This window comes from Giraffa tippelskirchi, chromosome 3, assembly GCF_054371585.1.
Source record: "Giraffa tippelskirchi isolate mGirTip1 chromosome 3, T2T-mGirTip1v1.2.pri, whole genome shotgun sequence".
NCBI classification, from domain to species: Eukaryota; Metazoa; Chordata; class Mammalia; order Artiodactyla; family Giraffidae; genus Giraffa; species Giraffa tippelskirchi.
Genome location: NC_137277.1, coordinates 30,318,368 through 30,340,292, shown reverse-complemented (window position 1 = coordinate 30,340,292; position 21,925 = coordinate 30,318,368). Strand labels below are relative to the sequence as shown.

General features: G+C 43.9%; 1 protein-coding gene across 2 annotated transcripts; it reads right to left on the bottom strand.

Moving 5' to 3' along the window:
- Positions 1-9,531: 9,531 nt before the first annotated feature.
- TVP23C (trans-golgi network vesicle protein 23 homolog C) lies at positions 9,532-19,154 on the bottom strand. 2 transcript variants are annotated; one of them, XM_081583909.1, is made up of 7 exons: positions 18,860-19,154; positions 18,344-18,426; positions 16,716-16,860; positions 14,746-14,835; positions 13,457-13,588; positions 12,069-12,197; positions 9,532-10,699 (listed from the first exon to the last, which is right to left on the bottom strand). In XM_081583909.1, the coding sequence occupies exons 3-7, from the start codon at positions 16,761-16,763 to the stop codon at positions 10,664-10,666; spliced, it is 435 nt and encodes a 144-aa protein (XP_081440035.1). In that variant the 5' UTR covers positions 16,764-16,860; positions 18,344-18,426; positions 18,860-19,154; the 3' UTR covers positions 9,532-10,663. The 2 variants fall into 2 exon arrangements, with proteins under 2 accessions (XP_081440035.1, XP_081440034.1); XM_081583908.1 differs by having other exon boundaries at positions 19,117-19,154.
- Between the last annotated feature and the right edge of the window lie 2,771 nt (positions 19,155-21,925).

Sequence of the window (21,925 nt, the reverse complement as noted above, 5' to 3'; positions counted from 1 at the left end):
GCACCATGAACTTGGGTGAATTCCTACATTCTGCAGGCCTCAGTTTCCTTATCTGTAAAATGGTGAGAGTATCTCCCTCTCAAGGTTATTCCAAGGGGTCAAAGAGGTTCTTATCTTGCTTGAGAACACACCACCAGTAAGGACAAAGCCAGGTTTTACACTCAGGACTGTCTGCCTCCAGTGTGCATTCCCTTAGCCCTCTGCTGAATCACCTTCTCCTTGGGAATTACACTTCAGCTGTTCTTTTTTTTTCATATTTATTCATCTGGCTGTGTCAGGTCTTAGTTGCGACATACCGGATCTTCATTTCAGTGTGCAGGCTTCTCTCTAGCTGTGGCTCCAAGGCTCCAGAGAACGTGGGCTCAGTACCTGAAGCTCTGGGCTTATTTGCCCCACATGTGGAATCTCAGTTCCCCAACCAGGGATCAAACCTGCATCCCCTGCATTGGAAGGCAGATTCTTAGCCACCGATGGCCAGGAAGTCCCACAGCTGTTTGTCCTTCAACAGGCATGTTTGCCAAAGGCAGCCCATATGTTGTTTTGGCTTCAACTCTGCTCTGCAGAGAGGCCTCATAAATTCATAGCTTTTGCCCAGTCCTAATGGAAATCCATTGTTCCACTGCATTCTGGTACCTGGGTGAAAACACTGGCTTCAAACCAAACATATCTTGGATTCAAATTCATCACCTTCCCCTGACACTGACCAGTCCTGGCTTCACCTGTCTCTAGTTGTATGACCCGGGGAAAGCTACTGACCTTTTAATCCTCAGAGTTCCATTGTTCAACTCGGGGGAAGGGGGTTGGTGATGTGAGGAAAGCAGATATATATCATGTATGTAGTACCTAACTTGGTGTCTGGTACAGTGTAAATACTAAATAATTGTACTTATTCATTCAGCATCTACTCACTCATAGGCACTGGTTTTAATTAATTTCACAACAGGATACGTGGATTTAGTCCTAACTCACTACTTGCAGGCTAGTTTTCCAGGAAAACTATTATTTCCCACCAAACCAAGTAAACAAGATGCTCCAGTTTGGCTCTTTTCTTTGCATTTTACGTTGGTGTATTGCCATCTAGTGGACCCTGAAAAAGTTACAAGCGAAAGAGGAAAAGGGCGTGCAGAGAAAGGAAATATCCTAAAAGAAATGTTCACATCGAACACTGGTCCATAGCATTGCTGGATTTCAATGACTATCTGAAAAACATAAATAATAAGATGTGTTCTAAATATAAGCTGTAAATGAACACTATAGTAAGTTACCAGCTTATCTTACAATCTCTAACTTGGTCTAAGCAAAATGAAAAACAGAAGAATCAGCCTGCAAAAAAATCTTTCCTTGAGAGCTTGTTTGGAGGTTCTAGCAGGGGAGTGCAGCTCCTCGTGTGCCCTTGACCGAAGACCGGTCCTCCTCTATTGGGGATGGTCGTCCTCTCCGACGGAGCACACAGCTTCGGGAGGGACGCACATAGAGTGGTGAGGGAGGAAGGGGACACCCGCCTAATCAGCCAGATCAGCTGAATCAACCCTGGCCATCAATGGGGTGACAGACGTCGTAATCAGATCACTCTAACATCCAAAACACTCTAACACCATACACAAAAATAAACTCAAAATGGATTAAAGATCTAAATGTAAGACCAGAAACTATAAAACTCCTAGAGGAAAACATAGGCAAAACACTCTCTGACACAAATCATAGCAGGATTCTCTATGACCCACCTCCCAGAGTAATGGAAATAAAAGCAAAAATAAACAAATGGGACCTAATTAAACTTAAAAGCTTTTGCACAATGAAGGAAACTATAAGCAAGGTGAAAAGACAGCCTTCAGAATGGGAAAAAATAATAGCAAATGAAGCAACTGACAAAGAATTAATATCAAAAATATACAAGCAACTCCTGCAGCTCAATTCCAGAAAAATGAGACCCAATCAAAAAATGGGCCAAAGAACTAAACAGACATTTCTCCAAAAAAGACATACAGATGGCTAACAAACACATGAAAAGATGCTCAACATCACTCATTATCAGAGAAATGCAAATCAAAACCACAGTGAGGTAACATCTCACGCCGGTCAGAATGGCTGCTGTCAAAAAGTCTACAAACAATAAATGCTGGAGAGGGTGTGGAGAAAAGGGAACCCTCTTACGCTGTTGGTGGGAATGCAAACTAGTACACCCACTATGGAGAACAGTGTGGAGATTCCTTAAAAACCTGGAAATAGAACTGCCAAATGGCCCAGCAATCCCACTGCTGGGCATACACACCGAGGAAACCAGAATTGAAAGAGACACATGTACCCCAATTTTCATCACAGCACTGTTTACAATAGCCAGGACATGGAAGCAACCTATATGTCCATCGGCAGATGGATGGATAAGAAGGCTGTGGTACATATACACAGTGGAATATTACTTGGCTGTTAAAAAGAATGCATTTGACTCAGTTCTAATGAGGTGGATGAAACTGGAGCCTATCATACAGAGCGAAGTACATCAGAAAGAAAAACACCAATACAGTATATTAACACATATATATGGAATTTAGAAAGATGGTAATGATGACCCTATATGTGAGACAACAAAAGAGACACAGACGTAAAGAACAAACTGTTGAACTCTGTGGGAGAAGGCAAGGTGGGATGATTTGAGAGAATAGCATTAAAACATGTATATTATCATATGTGAAATAGATCGCCAGTCCAGGTTTGCATGAGGCAGGGTGCTCAGGACTGGTGCACTGGGATGACCCTGAGGGATGGAATGGGGAGGGAGGTGGGAGGAAGGGTCAAGATGGGGAACACATGTACACCCATGGCTGATTCATGTGAATGTATGGCAAAAACCACAATACTGTAATTAGCCTCCAATTAAAATTAAAAAAATTTTTTTTGGATATATACAGTACAGTTCATTACAATATCTTCCCTATGTTATAATATGGAATCATGTATCAATAGTATAATAAATTACAGAATATAGAAAAAAAAAAAGAATCTTTCCTGCAACTGATGGCTTTTCTCCATTTGAATTCTCCATGCCACATCCTAAATGGGAATCCAAACCATACAGAAGTCACTCAACTAGGGGTTAGGCCTCCTGATTGCTCTACTTTCAACTAGCTAAGCAACTCTCTGTTTTCCTTTCTGAGTTTCCATTATGGAATGCTTACTGAGTGTTTGGGACTATGCTGAATATTTTACATGGATCATCTCACTTGATCATTAAATTATTAATAGTGAATCATCAGTAATAATGATTATTGAGTTTTCTATTCCTCCCTTCAATCCTCTCAGCTTTCGCTTCATGCATTTTGGAACTCTGATACCAACTGCATATATGTCCATAATTGTCACGTCTTCCTGATGGATTGACCCTTTTATCAATATGTAATGTCCTTGTCTCTTGTAACAATTCATTTTGTCTTAAAAGTCTGTTTTGAAAGTGTCATCTGACCTCATGGTTTTGATAAGAAGCAAGCTTTTAAGTTCACTGAGCATCCTTTACATGTGGTGGATTGTTTTCCCTTGCTGCTTTTAATATTCTCCGGCATTGGCTTTTGACAATTCAACTATGATGTATTTAGATGTGGGCCTCTTTAAATTTATCCTACTTAGAATTTGTTGCACTTCTTGGAAGTGCAGATTAATGTGGGTTGTTTTTTTTTTCTCCAAAATCTTTTATGAAATTTGTGCAGTTTCCAGCCATTAATTCCTCAAATATTCTGCCTTTCTCCTGGAACTCCCCTAGGGTGTGTATTTGAGGTCCACAGGCTGTGTTCACTGTTCTCCACTCTTCTTTCTACTCCTCTAACTGCAATATTTCAACTGTCCTATTTTCAATTGTTCTTTCATCTGTTGAACTTCTCCACTGAATTTCTCATGTCAGTTACTATACTTTCAGTTCCAAAGTTTCTATTTGGTTCGTTTTTATAATTTTTGTCTTTACTGATACTCGCATTTTGTTCATAGATCATTTCCCTAATTTCTTTCACTTCTTTGCCCACAGTCTCTTTTAGCTCTTTGAACATACATGACAGCTGATTTAAAGTCTGGGCAAGGTTTCTGTTGAATTTTTTTCCTGTGTATGAGCCATGCTGTCTGTTTTTTGGCATGTCTTACCATTTTTGTTGTTGTTGTTGAAAACTGGACAATTTCAGTAATATAAAGAGACAACTCTGGAAATCAGATTTGTTTCCTCCTTCCTTTAATGCTTGTTGTGGTGGAGGTTGCAGGTTCTTTCAGTGACTTTTCAGAACTCTGAACATCTGTAGTATTCTTGGTCACATGTAGTCACTGAACTCTCTACTCAGCTAGGTTCATCTTCAGCTAATAATCAGAGATTTCCTTAAGCATCTGAAATAAGCCTTTTGCTGAAGGGTTCATGTGTACTGGGGCACATCACACTAGTAATTTACAACTCTACCTAAGCTTTTATTTCCTGTTTGTGTAGAACCTCAAGACAGTCTCGAGGCAAGAGATTAGCGCCTTTTCAGGTCTTTCCTGGACATGCAAACCCTGTACATGCATGTGGCACAGTCAGGTGCTTGCAAATACACATATAATTCCTGTGAATGTGGCCACAACAAAGCAGACTAGTGCTGCTGCAGTGACTTTAACTTGCAATTCAAAAGGTTGTTTCTATGCTCCAACACGATTACACAGGGTCCACGTTTTTGTCTTGCTCCCTCAGGGCCACAGAATGACTCTGTCAGATGTCAGTGTCACAGAGGACTACCTATGTCCGAGAAGAACCCCAGAGCCTAGTAGTCAGGGCCAGGTCAGCCTCCAGCTGACAGGTGTCAGGGGATGCTTTTCCCTTCTCTTTAAAGGAGAATTTGCATGTACATAATTTTCCTGGGACATATGGAGGCTATAGAGATGCCGGACAACTTGGGGTTGTACAGAACTCTTCTCCACCCATGAAATAACCCATCATTGTGCGAAGCAATGATTAATGCATTTACAAAAACACCCTCCCCCGGGGATGGCACCACCTCGAGAGAACTCGAGGGAGTAGGCTCTGAACATTCTAAATCCAACCCCCAAATCACACTGAAGTAAGAACACGTATATAAGAGCACAGCAGCCTGCGCCCTCACAGACCTCACCAAGTTGTGCTTCAATAGCATTGCAGCGAAAGTTGGCATTTAAAAAGCTGTCCAGATCCAATGCAGCAACATGCCCACCTACCTATTTATTGTAGAAGCAATGCTGACAGCAGCAGTGTGTCCCCTACATAAAGCCCCCATGAGAAGTGTGTGGTGGGCACAGCCAATTCCCTACCCAATGTCCCTTTCTCCTTTGAAAGTGTTAGTCACTCAATCGTGTCCAATTCTTTGCGACCCCACAGACTGTAGCCCACCAGGTTCCTCTGTCCATGGACTTTTCCAGGCAAGAATACTGGAGTGGGTTTCCATTTCCTTCTCCAGGGGACTCTTCCCGACCCAGGGATTGAAACTGAGTCTCCTGCATTGCAAGCAGATTCTTTACTGTCTGAGCCAACGGGGAAGCCCTCAGTTTTACCCAAGGCAGCACTGTCCACCCACCTACCTGCTTTTCCAGACTTTACACACCTGAGTGACACCACTCTGGCCAATGAGACATAAGCAGAAGCAAAACCCTACTGTGATTGCTGAGAAAGCTTTTGATTTACTGACAGAAGAGGACAGACAGGACCGGAACCTCTCTTCTCCTTCCTTGCTTATAAACAGATGAGTCATCTTCAGCTGTGACAGTGGTCTTGTGACCCTGAGACAATGAGCATGGGGACAAAAACCAGCTTTCTGAGAATTGTTTAGTAAGTGCATCAACACCACCAAGTGTCCACTTTTAGACCTCCTTTGTAGAAAAACACACAAACTCTTTTTTTGTTAAGCCACTATTATTTATAATATATAATTATAAATATTTATTTATAATATAACAAGCCACTATTATTTCTGTTATTTGCAGTTGAACAAATTAACAAAGAGAGAAAACTAACTTTACCTTCGGACAACTGAAAGAGTAACAAATGGAGGTTTACGTTAAGCCTGTAATTTTACAAACAACTGGAAAAAAAAAGTGCTCAAACTATATGAGGGGGAGGTACGTACTGTGTGCTAAGTCACTTCAGTAGTGTCCGACTCTGTGTGACCCTATGGACTGTGGCCCCCCTGGCTCCTCTGTCCATGGGATTCTCCAGGCAAGAATGCTGGAGTGGGTTGCCGTAACCTCCTTGAGGGACCGTGGCAGGCAGGTTCTTTACCACTAGCGCCACCTGAGGGGTTTGAGTTAAATCTTCATTTTTCATAGCAGGAAGACAAAAGCTAATAGAGACAGTTGGTCAGTCAAGAAACACTGTAAAAACAATAAGCATTTTATTCAGTATGGAGTTAAATACCCCCAAATACAAAAACTGTAGCAGCTAAAGATATCTACTTCTTGATAGCAGAACTGAGAGTGGGCAAGACTTGGATTTCTTTGTAGCCCTTTGGTACTACTTGATTTTCTGACCATAGTACTTTAATTATTATTTCTTCATGAATTAAAAGTGGGTAAAGGTTAGATTACCCTTTTCCTTGGCACATTTAACTTCTTCAGGAAACGACAGGCTTGCTCTTTTCCTTCTAGACTAACAATAAAAAGGATAGAAAGAATGCTTCCTGCTTCTCACAGAATTTATTATTTTGACTTTATTTTTAATTGAAAATGTATCTGACACATGATTCGAGAACGTGTTCCTCAAAACCACGCAGACTTTGGCTTCACGTTCCTAGCAGTGGTTTGCAAACAGCGGCTTGGGGGCTCCTCAGAAATCGGTGGTTAGGGCTGAGTGGGTGATGGCCGAACAGCTGTGCTCATTACAGATACTCAGCTTTGACTCAAGACTCAGAAGAGAGAGTCCCACTAGTGTGAGCACAATCACACAACAGCAAAAGTTAGCACAGCCAAACTTGACCTGCAAACAAACTGTTTGGCTTCCTGTGTTCTCTTTTCTTTTAACATTTAATTTACAAGCATTAAAAGACTAGATTTCATACAAGCATCCAAAGTTTCCATTTCTCTTGAAAAACTGAAAACCCTAGCCACACAGGGACCACATGCCTAAGGGGGCAAGCAATGGCTGGAAATGAGGAGCTTCCAGTTCATTCAGATGCAGGTGGACTCTCCTATTTGAGTTTTCACCTGGTTGACTTCACCTGTCTGGTATGACCAGAACTGGCAACCCTGCACCAAGGGACCAGAATCCAACAGCGAACTGGGACTTAAAAGTTTTCTGAGTATTACTTGTCAGTCGTGCACCTGTATTCATCGTAACAGGCTATTGTGTTGTGTTGTTATGGAAACAAATTCACCAGATCAAGTGGCTCCACCAGGAGTTTACTCCTCACTCACACCGTTCGTCCAATAGCAGCAGGTGGGAGATTCTGCTCGACAAGCTGCCCAGGGACCTGGCTGGCCGAGGTACGACTTCAAGCACCCCTGGCTGCCTTGGAAGGGAAGATCGGAGAATCCCACGTCCACTGTACTTTCCTCACCCAGAAGTGACACAAGTCATACCTTCACTTGCATCACATGGGCCACAACTGACCTCATGGCTTCTGTTAAATCGGGGGCTGCTGGGAAGCAGAGAACAAAAGGAATAGCAGGGGAACATCACTTGTCTCTACTACATGCAACTGTCAGTAACATGAGGTTTTCATGGTCTCGCCTCCCTCTCGCGGTTACAGGGTGAGAATCAAATGAGCTTAATAGACATAAAAGAACTCTGAATGAGCTCTACAGAGTTTTACTAATTTGACGGATGATAGTATTGGCACCTTGATGGACTTACTGTGCCGTAAGCTCTGCACAACACACAGTTTTCAAAGGTGTGGGTCAGGGAACAGGTACATGGGGGCTGGGGAATGCAACACTCCTTTCACGTTAACTGCACCGGTCAGCCAGTTCACCTGTGCTCAAGGCTGACCCAGCGAGACAAAAGAGAAAGCAATATTTGCACTCCATAGTCTCCTCCAACTAGCTTTCAGTCTTGAAACGATTAAAGTGTGTGTGGGGCAGATTCTTACCTTCCAAAGATGGTTGCTATGTCCCCTCTCCGTGAATGCAGGGGGACTTTGTGGCTGCTTCAACCAGAGTGTGACAGAAGCGACACTACATGAATCCCGAGGCTAGTCATAGAACGTCACACACTTCTCTGGCTCCCTAGGGAAGCCTGTCCGAGACCCCAGCTGCCAGGCTGTGGGGATGACCCCAGATGAGCCTCCACGGAGAGACAACCCAGAGGTTGCAAATGTAGCTGTTCTAACCAGCAACTTGGCTGTGGTCCAGCTGACTTGACAGCCAGCATCAGCCTCCAGACCCGAGAAGACACCCCTAGATGCTTCTTGCCTCCTGGAGACCATGCAAACCCCAGCCTTCAAACCTCTCAGCTGAGCCTAGACTGTAGCAGAGAAAAGCTGTCCCTGATGGGCTTCACCCAGACCTCTGATCCCTGGCTTGTGTAAGCGTCATGAAATGACTGCTCTGCAAGGCTTGGTTTCCGGGTGAATTTTTATGCAGCAACAGCAACTGGAAGGGCTGGACTTGTTAGCTTAAATACCTCACAGTGGAAAGAGCAAACGTGTGTCTGCTGAACTCCTACATCTCAAATTTCACACTAACAGAAACAACTGTGGGGGAAGCTAAAAATACGGACTGATAAGAATTCAGTTAGGCTGTAGCAACAGGAAAACAGTAGTACACTTAAAAAAGACAGAAGTCTGTTTCTCGCTTAAAAATTCAGACAGGTACTTCAGGGCTACTATCCCCACCAGAGGGAACTCAACCTCTACTTCTCTGCTGTTCACAAGAGGAGTCTTCCACCCCACTGACCACAACAACTATTCAAGCACCATCTGTTCCATGTAGATTTCAGCTAACAGGGGTGGAAAGGAGAAGAGACAGGCATGCCATCCTTCTAAGGATAATTCCTGGAAGTGCAGCCACGAAACAGCAAAAAAATCTGGAAAACACTGTCTTTGTTGCCATGTTCTGGCTAACAAGTGGGAAATGAATAGAAGGGAAAAACTAATCGTGGGGGATAAACAGCAGTAAACAGCAGGCGCTGCCACGTGCACGTTCCAAAATTCAGTTTGGTTTAGAATCGCAGCCTCAAATAACAACAGCTGCCTCGAGAACGACACCACTGGGTCTCCTGCTAGACTCCCAACTCAACAGACTGACGTCAGATCTTTCAGGTTCAATAAAAACCTGTCTTTACACAGCATTCACTTTCCTCACCAGGTGAGTACAAATAAAATGGGAAACAAGCACTTAACCAAATTAATGACTTAGTAAGTTAATGATTCATAAGAAAGGAAAGGACATTTAGAGACAAGGACTTCCTCTAAAAATCAGAGATGTGTCCTGATAGGTCTTCCTGTAATCAGTGGCTCCTTGGACATGTCACTCAGTGACCTGAGGTCCGGCTCTGTCACCAATACACTGGTGTCACACAAAACAGGTTTGCCATGAGGATCAAATGAGATCACAAACGTCATAGTGCTTTGTAGAGTTTTATACAAATATAAAGTTATGTACCTTCAAAGCTCTCACTCCAATAAAGACATTCATTCAATTAAACAAAACATCTTCAAAAAATTTTTAACAATGTATAAATAGTCACAAAATAATCCATTGATTAAAACAAAGTTTACAGTACCTACGACAGAATTCACAGATGCCTACAGTATTTTGCAGATTGTTACATATGTTGTTTTAAGAAATACCACTAATACAAATGCATGATTTACAATATCCCCATTACAACAAGACAAAAAAATAGATTCATAAAACAAAATGTCTTTTAGGCATTTACAATGCCAAGTATCAAAATAATTATTCTCACTATGACATAAGAATAATACTCTTTTAGTGGAGAAAGACTTCATTAGGCCGAGGACCAGTGAAGAGCTTCTAGGAGTTTCAAAGTAAAATCTGGCTATTTTCCCCCCAAAATAAATAGAACAGCAGCGATCCCTAGGAATCCCATGAAAATACACTATGAATGTTCCTGTTATGTTAACTGGGTTTTGAGTACGAAACTCATCAATAAACCTAATTTTAGAAACTAGTTAATACCAACAGCCCAAGTGTGGTTTTTACCTGCCTGTGAATGCCTAGGATAAGAAGTTTCACCATGAAGTATATATTAAGTGTAAAATTAACCATTATTTCTAACGTATACATTAGCCAAAGTGCTCACTCTTACCATGGAAGCAAAAACTTCTTTTAAAATAATCTACAGACACAGTATGTAAACACAGAGAGTTTTGAGATCGACTAAGAACATCCTTCTGTGTTCTATGGACCAAGATGCAAAGGTCTCCATTTACAAGGACATGAACACAAACACTTTAACTTAAGACAAGGGGATCTCACATGACTATGGATAGACACCTATGTACACCATAAACCAAATGCTGACAATGTTTCTAGCCACACCACACCTTCAAGGCCCAAGTGCTAGAAAGAAGACAAAAACTTAATATGAAAACTACTTTTCCTTTTTCTTAAAGTAAATTTTTAAATGGAAAAACAAACCCCACACTCCTCTTTGCAATAGCTTCTGAGTTCTGAAGGTTCAGAGTCAAGACCCCCCAGGCTGTTCCGCGTGAAAAAAGCACGCCGGCTCTCACTCTCCTGAGGAGGTCTGAGTGTCACTGGTGGTCTGCGAAAGAGAAACAATTCCTTAATGCCAAAACCAACTTACAAAATAAAGAAAAGCTATTTTACATAAAACACCAGATTCAAAGTACTAGGAAAACATTTTGTATTTGTCAGCAGATGCAGTTACTACATGTTAAAAACTACTGTCATGCTGGAGAAGTAAAGCAGTGAGTCCACCCGGATGTCCAGCAAGCAGTCTCACTGGAGCAGAGCATCACTGGCTGCCATGTAAGTCTACTGACCCTGTCCATGTACGTGAGGCTCAAGGTTCAAAATTTGAAGGGAAAAACCTATTGAGCGCACACTTGAAAATTACCATAAGGTGGACTTCACCCAGCAAAAGTATACTAGGCCTCTGCCAAAGCCCTCAAGAGGAGTCATGGCCCTGCAAGAGTCCTTGCTTTCCCCACTTCTTAACTTTCCTACAAGAGAAACCAAACAGGAAAGAGCAACAACCTTCAAGAGAGGAGAGCTGATGGGAAAAAAAAAAAAAGAGAGAGGAGAGCTAAGTTAAGCCCTCACTTTGAACCACTTAGCTGCTGTATATTTCTGAGACACCACTTAGCCTCTCAGAGCCTTAGTCACAAATGTAATCTTTGGACCGGCAACATCAGCACCACCTGGAAACCTGTAAACATGCAACTGGTGAGACCTGGCCCCAGGTTATCAAGTAAATAAGAAACTTTGGGGGTGGGACCCCGAGATCTGTGTTCTAGCCCTCCAGGTGATCCTGATGCAGGGCCAAGGTTGAAAACCCGTAACTGTCCCACACATCATTACCTGCCCAACCTACTGCACAAACACAAATGTGAGGCGTCGCTCACACAAAGGCCTAATCAATTTCCTAAAGATTTTACCAGCAACTATTTTTTACCTAAGAATACTACTGATCCCACTGAAAACTCTAACTGAAATCTTCACATCCGGAAACTACAGTACTAAAACTTACACGTTCTTAAAGAAATCTGAGTACTTTTAAAATAGTCTTTAATGATACGGTCTTATGTTTCTAACTTGCTCTTACTATAAACCCTAAAACCATATAATATACATTCTTCAAAACTGCCACCAGAAGTAATGGAAAGCAACTGAACTTCAGCTAATTTTTCTAAAAAAAAAAAAAAAAATTGTCAATGAACATTTTAGCCCTCTGGTTTTAAAATAACTTCAGGACACCGACATTTTTGGAATGTCCTAAAAGCTTCCAAAGACAAATTAAAATAACTTGACCATCATCATTTCATCCTTAAATATGTCCCTTTAAAAACTTCAAGTATTTCACAGAAATTAAACTCTACAAGAGTTAGAAATCATCACTACATTAGTCACTGACCACATCAAAATGATCCTTACATCCAGAGAACACTTACTTGTCTTAAAAACTGCCTCCCAAGGTACGAGGTGGCCATGCTGGTTAGGTTCTTCCTGCTGCCCACCTTGCACCTGATGTAGCCATACAGGTTGGCCCCTTGCAGCACCACGCCCATGATAACCACCGCCTGGGGGAGGACAACAATCAACGGTTACGGGCCTGATGGTGACTGACTATTCTCTCTGCCATCAATGAGACACGGAGCCCAGCTCGGGAAAGAAGAGGAACAGGAAGCTTTGTGAAGGGTGGCAGAGATTCCTCACGTCTCCCTTCCAGAAGAGACTCATCCACCACGAGCTCTGCACTGTCCAACAAGCAGCCATCAACATGCATGCTCTGTGTCAGATCTGGGGGTGCAGTGGCAAGACCATTCCCTCTCTAGTATTTTCCATGGTTCTGAGTGGAGAGAGATATAAAAGTAATTGAGACCCAGAAGGAGTGCAAATGTCAACTGTTTCCTTAAGAATTCCAAAAGAATGGTCAAGAGAAAGATCAACATGGCCCTAATCCCACATGACTGACGTCCTTATAAGTAGAAGAGATTATTAGGACACTGATGTGTACAGAGGGAAGACCATGTAAAGACACAGGGAGAAGACGGCCAATAAGCCAGAGAGACAGAGACCTTCAGAATTGGGAGAAAACACAGTTCTGCTGTGTCAGCCCCCAGTCTGTGGTACTTTGTCAGGGCAGCCGGAGCAGACAGGTACAGCTGCACCAGGTACCTCAGCATGTGAGCACTCTCACCTGGAGCTGTGACCCTCAAGTAAGCAGTCCTACTGCCACGAGGCCACCAGGTTGTGAGGAAGTCCCAACTAGCCATGTGCAAAGTCCACATGGGAGGCCATAGGACCTCATAGAGAGGAGCCATACCAGCCCCCAGCCACTGTCTGATCAAAAAAAACCAAAAGATCCCAAGCCAGAACTTCCCAGACAAGCCCGTTCCAACCTCCTGAACCAGAGAAACTGAGAGAGATCGTACAATGACTGTTGCAGTAGATGACCAGGACCGGTCACCACCAGCATTTTCAGCAAGCACCACCGTTAGTTCCAAACTAAGCTAAGCATGTCTGCAGTATGTGGACCACCCACATCTGACAAGGTCATGGGACCAATGTGGTAATCACTGCACTGTGATTACCAATGTGGTAATCACTTAAATGGACTAAGTCAACACACTGCTGGGCATCTGGAGAACTGGTGAGATGGGGTCTTTCACAGGACTCTGTTTTCTGGTGCTCAGAGGAAAGCAGAGTTGAGAACCCAAACTCAGGAAATACAGGACGAAGCTGCCTGTTCAAGACAGAACCCTAATGTTATTGGTAAGATAGGTGGTCGCCTATTGAGATTACCCACCAGCCACTTGGGTGGGTCACTGACACTCACCAACCACTTTACTCTGAAAGAGAAGAGGGCACTGAAGGCAAAGACCACCCACAGCATGGGGCAGGCAACGAGTCCCAACCAGAAGATCCTTGATTCAGCCTCGGAGACGGTTTTACCCTCTTGAGGGGAGGCCTACAAAACAACACAGATTTAATAACCGAGGTTCTGTGATATTTATTGGGAAAAAGTTAAAACATTTTTAATGAAAAACTCCTTACCCTCAAATTTAAATAAATTAATACAGACAACCCAAGTCCCAACTTTGAACCCCTACTCCTGCCCCATTCAAACAGTACATGTACCACCACTGTGATATTTAGAGCTGGTCTTAACATGCTTTGTTTTAAATCGAATGCTTCATTTTCAAGGCAGAATGGACAGTTTGTCATCACCCAACACAGTAAGGGTGGCCTCTGACAGGCTTCTAGTCACGCCTCTTGCACTTACACTGGTTATTCGTAAGCAATCCTTGAACGACACCTTCGTGGTTAAGGATTCAGGAAATCAAGGCTATGGTCATCCTAGAGACTCAAAGGTCAAGTCAGAGTCCAGAAGTCAGGACGCTAACCATGACCATGACGTCTTAGCAATACCCAGGAATGTAAAAGGTGGTGTGCTGTTCCCCAGGTGGGTTTTATAACATAAAGGTCTAGGGCTCACTGAGCACAAAACTGCTTTCTGAGAAGCACTACTCAGGGCCCTTCCAAGCAGAAGGCAAGAGAGATAACCCGTGCTGTCTCCAAGAATGCTGTCCTCTGTCACCCAAGCTGATTCCACTACAGAGAAGCAGCCTAAAACCCCAAACAGACCAGCGTCCCCCGGGGCTTCTGAAGGCAAAGCCTGAAAAGCAAACTGCTTCCGTCAACTCAGATTTTCTATGCAGTTGCAATCCTCTTTCTTCCCTGCCCACGAATGGAAGAGGACGGTGGGGGCAAGAGGGAGCCATTGGAGGCAGTTACCCCTGGCACAGCCCACAGAGCCAAGGGGCTCAGAAGAGATCCTGCAGCAGCAGCCCCTAGGGGCCAGCCAGGCACACGGCATACACTTGGAGCCCAAGCCCTCTCTCAGGATTCTTTCCTGGACACACCATTTTCAGCCTGAGCCGACCACAGAAAACAGGGAGTTCAGAAGACCACCTAGTTTAGTGCTGCCCTGCCAAGTGATCCGGGGTAGTTCTTTACGAGTTGATTACGTCTGCACATGTAATTTATCCTTAAATATTCAAGTGTTATCTACACAAAATGTATTAAATGACATGCAAGAAAACCAAAACACCAAAGGCTGTTTACCTTCCGGGATTCAAACACCCAATGGCTTTTTCCATCTTCATCAATATGATTCCACCAGCGCAGGCCAACCATTAGTCTACCTGTGACATTCTGGTGAAGATTAATACATATACACACATTTTAAAAACAGCACTGACAGATCTACCTTAACATCCTATCTTAGTGCAACATTTCACAACAAATCATCAGCTTTCCATCTGTAACACCCAGTTAAGACCAGTACATACGAGGCCTGGACAAAAGAGTAACTACAATGGCCATGGCAGGCCCAGCAGGACAGAGGTGACAGGGTCGGCACATCCACAAACATCACTCTTCTTTCCCCTCATGAGCTCTCGTCCTTTCTCTGGTTCCCTGTTTCTAAACCCGACTCTTTAGCCACTGGGACCTACTTTTGGACTGAATACTGCGTTCCCTCAAATTCATGTGCTGAAAGTCTACCCCCATGGCATCACCCAATGATGGTGTCAGGAGAAAGCCTCAGGGAGGTGACGAGGGTGAGATGAGGTAGGGAAGGGGGAGCCTGTGCAGATGGGATTAGTGTCCCCCTTAGAGGCAGGAGGGTTTCTACCCTCTCTCTCTGCTCTCAGCTGTGTGAGAGGTGAGCAATCTAGAACCCGGAGAAGGGCCCTCGCCAGAAGCTGACCATGCTGGCACCCTGTACCTGGATTTCCAGCCTCAAGAATGTGGAAAATAAATCCCTGTTGTTTGTGAGCCACCCAGTCTCTGGTACTGTGTAAGCAGGCCATTTAATAGTTTCCCCATTCCTGACTTAATTTTATATCTCAATTATTTGTGTATCTGTAAGTAATCCTGCCACACAAAAAGAGTGACTTTGTTTAAGCCTTTGTTTTTTTTTTTTTAAAGAGTTCATCAGAAAATATATTTTCTGGCCATATTTCTTAAACCTCTAAACCCACAAGGTTCTAATTATTTAATTTTTAGAAATTACCAGAAAGAACTGACTAAAAGTCAAAAGGTAGTGTTCTATCTGGCTAGGCAGAAATAACATGAACAACAAAAAGAAACATTCATCAAAACAAAACTATGACCTGGATACAGTAAACACTTTAGGACATAAAGCAACTAAAGAAATTCAAAGAAATTCAAGCCAAAGAAGACTGTACAAAAGAAGTACCTACAGGAAACAGACCTTTGTAATCTTTATTTTCTATATTTTGGGGCCTACGGAAACTGGCCACCACCAAGTCAACCACTTCTGATTATCTGTAAGAATCAAAAGATCTAAAATGGTTGGGTTGGGGGGCATGAGTAGACTTGTAACACCTTATTGGTTTTTGAATCAGTAAACACATCTCTGAAATTCCAAAACTAGTTTTTGCATTTTTTTTCCCCTGTATTCGAAATTTGAAAATTTCAAAATATACAAAAAAGTTTTACAGTGAATACTCATATGCCTAATCCTGGGGTCTACATTTCATATTTGACCACAGTGACTTCCTCACATGCCCCTCTATCTATACAACTACCCTTCCAACCACCATACAACAAATGCCCGCTGGGGTGGGGGGAATTGGCCCTGGCTAAGAAACACTGTCCTGGAGCTCCCATGGGAGCCTTCACAATGGTGGGGACTCCTTCAGTTATCTGTGGTCAAGCTATCCTGGGGTCTTATCTAGAAATCACACATGGCACAGCCAGAGGTGACCCTTGAAGCAAAACCAATGGTGTGGACCAGAAGCAGTATGTGTAGTCTGTAGCTGCTGGTCGCATTTTTGTTTGTTTCACTTTAAAGCTGATGCAGGTTAATATAACACACAGACAAGTCAGTAGAGTAGTAACCTACTGTGACATAACTGGCACTTTTACACAGATGAGGCCTAAGGTAACAAAAAGATAAATCAACCGCAATCAAAAATGCTGTGTCTTTTTTTTTTTTTTTTTACTGTTTATACGTCATTCAATCTCATTATATTCAACAATTTTAAAATAAAAACAATCAAACCTACCTTGACTGCCCAAAAGTCACATGACAACAACAAGATAATTGTCACCATACAGGCAATAAAGCTGCTGCTGAACAATTCACAGAGAAGATAGACTATAATTGCACTGACTCGAAAGAATAAATGGAAAAATGATGCCACTGGGTGTCTGAAAACCAAAACATAACAAAAGAAATGCAATTACATTTTACGACAGATACCGCAGACGTAGATGAAAATGTTTCAGCCACACAACCATGCAGAGTCTTGTCAAAATAAAACGTGACTTGAGGAAGAAGCAAACCTAGTACCTCTCTTTTTTCCTAAGTCCCATTATTTGACTAGACCCTGCTGTCACAGAAAATACACTATGTAAACATGACTTTACACCTCACTGACTATAAACTTTCACAAGATACATAACAAGAAACCTTACCAAGGCTGGAGAAATAAGGGACACTATACTCTTAGGGACTGACTCCTATTTTCACCTGTCTAAAAAGCACGCCCTCAGAATTCCCAGGCCCTCAGAAATCCCTTCAGGCATTAAGACAAAATACCCATCAGGCCGAGTTGGTGTTTTATTAACAGCATCATTGAGATACAACCACATGCCATACAATTCACCTGTTTAAAGGGTATAATTCAGTGATTTCTGGTATATTCACAGAATTGTGCAACTATCACACAATCAATTTAAGAACTTTTTCATGATGCTCCCCCAGAAGAAATCCTGTACCCATGGGCAGTCATGCCCTCATTTACCCCAATCTCATCCCTCCTCCTGGAGAAGGCAATGGCACCCCACTCCAGTACTCTTGCCTGGAAAATCCCATGGACAGAGGAGCCTGGTAGGCTACAGTCCATGGGGTCACAAAGAGTCGGACACGACTGAGCGACTTCGCTTTCATTTTTCACTTTCATGCATTGGAGAAGGAAATGGCAACCCACTCCAGTGTTCTTGCCTGGAGAATCCCAGAGACAGGGGAGCCTGGTGGGCTGCCGTCTATGGGGTTGCACAGAGTCAGACATGACTGAAGCGACTTAGCAGCAGCAGCAACAGCACCCCTCCTCCAGCCCTTGATAACCACTAACATACTTTCTGTCCCTATGGATTTGCCTGTTCTGGACATTCCACATAAATGAAATCATATAAAATGTGGTCTTCTGCACTGATATCTCTCACTTGGCGTAATGTTTTCAAGGTTCAGGTAGAGTTCGATTTCATTAACTGAATTTCTTTAGAGAGTACTAAGTTTGGAATTGAAATTTGTTTGGCTTGATGTTTTCATATTAATTGATACAAAAGATACAGTACTGAAATTTTCACAATTAACCCAAATGTAATGTATCTTTAGAAACTATCTAAAAAAATGGTGCGTCCTTGGTACAAAAGTCAGATTTAAAAACACCAGTGTTCAAATAATTGGCTTTGCAGATTTGAAAACTCAGTACTGAGTAAAATTCCATATGTCAGTTACTCCCAGAGAAAACGTGAGATGTCATCACATCTCAGACTGAAGAGCAAATTGGCAGTACACAGTCTTCACCAGCACTGTCACAACCACTCTTCCTGGAACCCCAGTGCTGGCACCAGTCAACAGACAAAACAGCACAGACGCTAACCCATCCCTTACAACTTATCCTCATACCTGATTTTGGATTTTTTCGGTCTGTTAGTTGTCTCCTCTTCCGCGTCAAACAGTGAAACATCTTCAGTGTCGTCATTACTGTCCTGATAGGAAAAGTAAACACTCATGAAGCAAAACGAAAATTCCGTCCTCCATGCCCACTCCACGCAAGGCAGCAAGCCAGTCAACACGGAAGACAATGGAAAGACACGGTCACAGCCACCTGCAACTCACAGCCCAGGTCTCTGCCATCACATCACCCTGGCTTTGTTATCACCATGTGAAAACACTTTTAGTCTTGTAACTTAGCTTGTCTCCGCGCCCCGGCCCTGGACAAGCTCCCACCCCCGCACAGTCCATTTCACCCTCCCATTCAGGGCAGGAAGCATTCCGCGTTGTTCGCAGCTCTTTCCCAGGGCCTAGAACGGTGCCAGGACCACAGTAACCTCTCAACACGAAAAAAACACCTACGATAATCTGAGTAAAAGTGTAATCTTTCCGAAAACAGGAAGATATAAACGTAAGGGCTGTAATTACCCCTGAGGGCAGATGTGGTCACGGGAGTCAAGCGTCCATCACCTCCAACGCTGCTTCGACGGCATAAACTTCACTGCTAGGCCGGGGAGGGCAACTCCTCTAATCTCACGTCCAGGGTAGCGGCACCCTCCCCTCGCCCGTCCACACTTGGCGTCTTCGCTACCGCCCCCTTCAAACCCGGCAGGCCAGACCCCCCCAGGCCCTCAATCGGCGAGCCCAGCCGCCACCGCCCTCTCCCGGCGCCCACAGCCCCTTACCTGCTGCAACATGACGGCTCAGCGCCAGTCCCACTTCCGGGAGCCACGTCAGCGCCGCAGCCTCGGGGAGGGACCGACCAGACGCGAAACACACTCCACCAGCCGAGAGGAGCCGAAGGAACAGCGGAAACCCAGCCCCACTTCCGCATCCGGGCTCTCGGGGGAGGAGCGAGTGGGGTGGGGCGAGCGTGGGGACTGGGTGACTCGGGGTGGGGCGGGGCTAGCGAGTGGGCTGGACGAGAAGCCCGCACTCGGGGTGGGGCGGGGCCGACTCGGAATAGGGCGCGGCTGACTAGGGGTGGGGCGGGGCTAGCGAGTGGGCGGGGACTCGCGGGCTGGTCCAGGCAGGATCTGAAATTAACCGTGCAGCTTAAGAGGGAATGCTTCATGGTTTATCACGTGGAGGTGTTGCTTGTACTTACAGGGTGTCCTTCCCATCAGTGTGGATGGCCTCAGGGCAGGTATGGGGGCGGGGTGTGATTATTCCATAGTTTTCGTTTGAGTGTTCTACGATGATGTGTAATCCTGTACAGCATTGCTTTTGTACTTTAAATGGTGGAAACAATTGAAAAAGTTAATGTGCACTTATCAATTATCTAACTGACCCCTGTGTTCCTTCCATGATGGGTACCTACTCAATAGGAGATGTTATTACAGTTTTAAGTTTAGCGGCTAAGGATGTGGCCTTGCCCCTTGAAGGAGCTGAGTTCAGGCACTTTGCCTCTTCTCTGAAACTGGGATTGTAACAATGTGCTATCTGCTAGGCCTATATGAAACTGCTCTTGGAAGACTCATGGAATAATGTGTAGAAGCACGTTTCCTTAATTGAGGGGATTCTTTCCATACAAATCACAATTTTGTATGGCTATTGGCCAGTGCTACTTTACACCTGATATCTTAATGGAGAAAAAAATTCTCCAAGGAGAGAAAGGCTGCCAAACATTAGTATTCATGCACTTGGAAGTGAAAGCAGAGGCTGGGAGCAGGTGTCTCGTGCATCTAGTCTGCCATGCCAGGATTTTGGTGGGCCACCCAGTGTGTGGGTTGTGGGGTTGGTGTTTTGTTGTTTTGTTCTGCTACTGTTTGAATGATTTCCATCCCACGGACATGCTGGGCTAGTGGAGGGTACCCCCTTCGGATGGGGCTTGAGCTCTCTGATGGGCCATAGGCCCTGTGCTGCGCTGCATGCTTCTAAATTACCTGCCTGGCCCCTCGGCAGGTTTAAGTAGCAACATCAACACACGCTATCAGTGTAGAAAGGGTCAGTTCGGTTCAATTCAGTTGTTCAGTTGTTCAGTTGTGCTGGACTCTTTGCGACCCCATGGACTGCAGCTCGCCAGGCCTCCCTGTCCATCACCAACTCCCAGAGCTTACTCAAACTCATGTCCGTTGAGTCGGTGATAACATTACTTTGTCAACAAAGGTCCATCTAGTCAAGGCTATGGTTTTTCCAGTGGTCATGTATGGATGTGAGAGTTAGCTGAGCACTGAAGAATTGATGCTTTTGAACTGTGGTGTTGGAGAAGACTCTTGAGAGTCCCTTGGACTGCAAGGAGATCCAACCAGTCCATCCTAAAGGAAATCAGTCCTGGGTGTTCATTGGAAGGACTGATGTTGAAGCTGAAACTCTAATACTTTGGCCACCTGATGCAAAGAGCTGACTCATATGAAAAGACCCTGATGCTGGGAAAGATTGAGGGCAGGAGGAGAAGGGGATGACAGAGGATGAGATGGTTGGATGGCAGCACCGACTCAATGGACATGGGTTTGGGTGGACTCCGAGAGTTGGTGATGGACAGGGAGGCCTGGCATGCTGCAGTTCACGGGGTTGCAGAGTCGGACACGACTGAGCGACTGAAAAGAACTCTGCATATAAGTTAAAGAAACAGGGTCACAATATACAGCCTTGACATTCTCCTTTCCAGATTTGGAACCGGTCTGTTGTTCCATGTCCAGTTCTAACTGTTGCTCCTTGACATGCATACAGATTTCTCAGGAGGCAGGTCAGGTGGTCTGCTATATCTTTAAGAATTTTCCATAGTTTGTTGAGCTCCACACAGTCAAAGGCTTTGGTGTAGTCAATAAAGCAAAAATAGATGTCTTTCTGGAACTCTGTTGCTTTTTCGATAATCCAACAGATGTTGGCAATTGGATCTCTGGTTCCTCTGCCTTTTCTAAATCTAGTTTGAACATCTGGAAGTTCACAGTTGAAGCCTGGCTTGGAGAATTTTGAGCATTACTTTGCTAGCGTGTGAGATGAGTGCAGTTGTGCAGTAGTTTGACATTCTTTGGTGTTGCCTTTCTTTGGGATTGGAATGAAAACTGACCTATTCTAGTCCTGTGGCCACTGCTGAGTTTTCCAAATTTGCTGGCATATTGATTCTTCTCCCTGGGAGTTAGCCCTGAGAAGGAAACACAGTTTGAGGGCTCCTTTTTGATCCTTAATTGAACTTACTGCGCTTCATCAGGCTTCTGTATGAAAACACCAGGGGACTCCAGTGCATGATTCTGATATAATCCCTTCAGTCCATTTGCTAGAAGAAATGACACAGGAAATTGGTAGCGATAAGTGGTATTAAATTTCCAAAAACCACTTCTCCATCCCCCATCAATGAAACAGGGTTTCCATGCATCTCATTGAATGGTTTTCAGTGGGAATAGAGATACCAATCTCTCTTAGTCTCTGTTTTCTTACTTTGATAAGTATCAGTTCTTTGACTTATAGGAAGAGAATGAAGAGTCCCCATGGTAATTGCCAGGGAACAGTTGAAAACAAACAAACAAACAAACAAAACAAAAGAGGCCAAAT

What these genes read in the sequence shown, in the direction of transcription:
- TVP23C (XM_081583908.1), bottom strand. An exon ending in GTGACTTTTGGGCAGTCAAG is followed by an intron (nt 14,836 to 16,715) that starts GTAGGTTTGATT and finishes AATCTTCACCAG; the next exon opens with AATGTCACAGGTAGACTAAT. An exon ending in GGAGGCAGTTTTTAAGACAA is followed by an intron (nt 10,700 to 12,068) that starts GTAAGTGTTCTC and finishes TCTCTTTCGCAG; the next exon opens with ACCACCAGTGACACTCAGAC.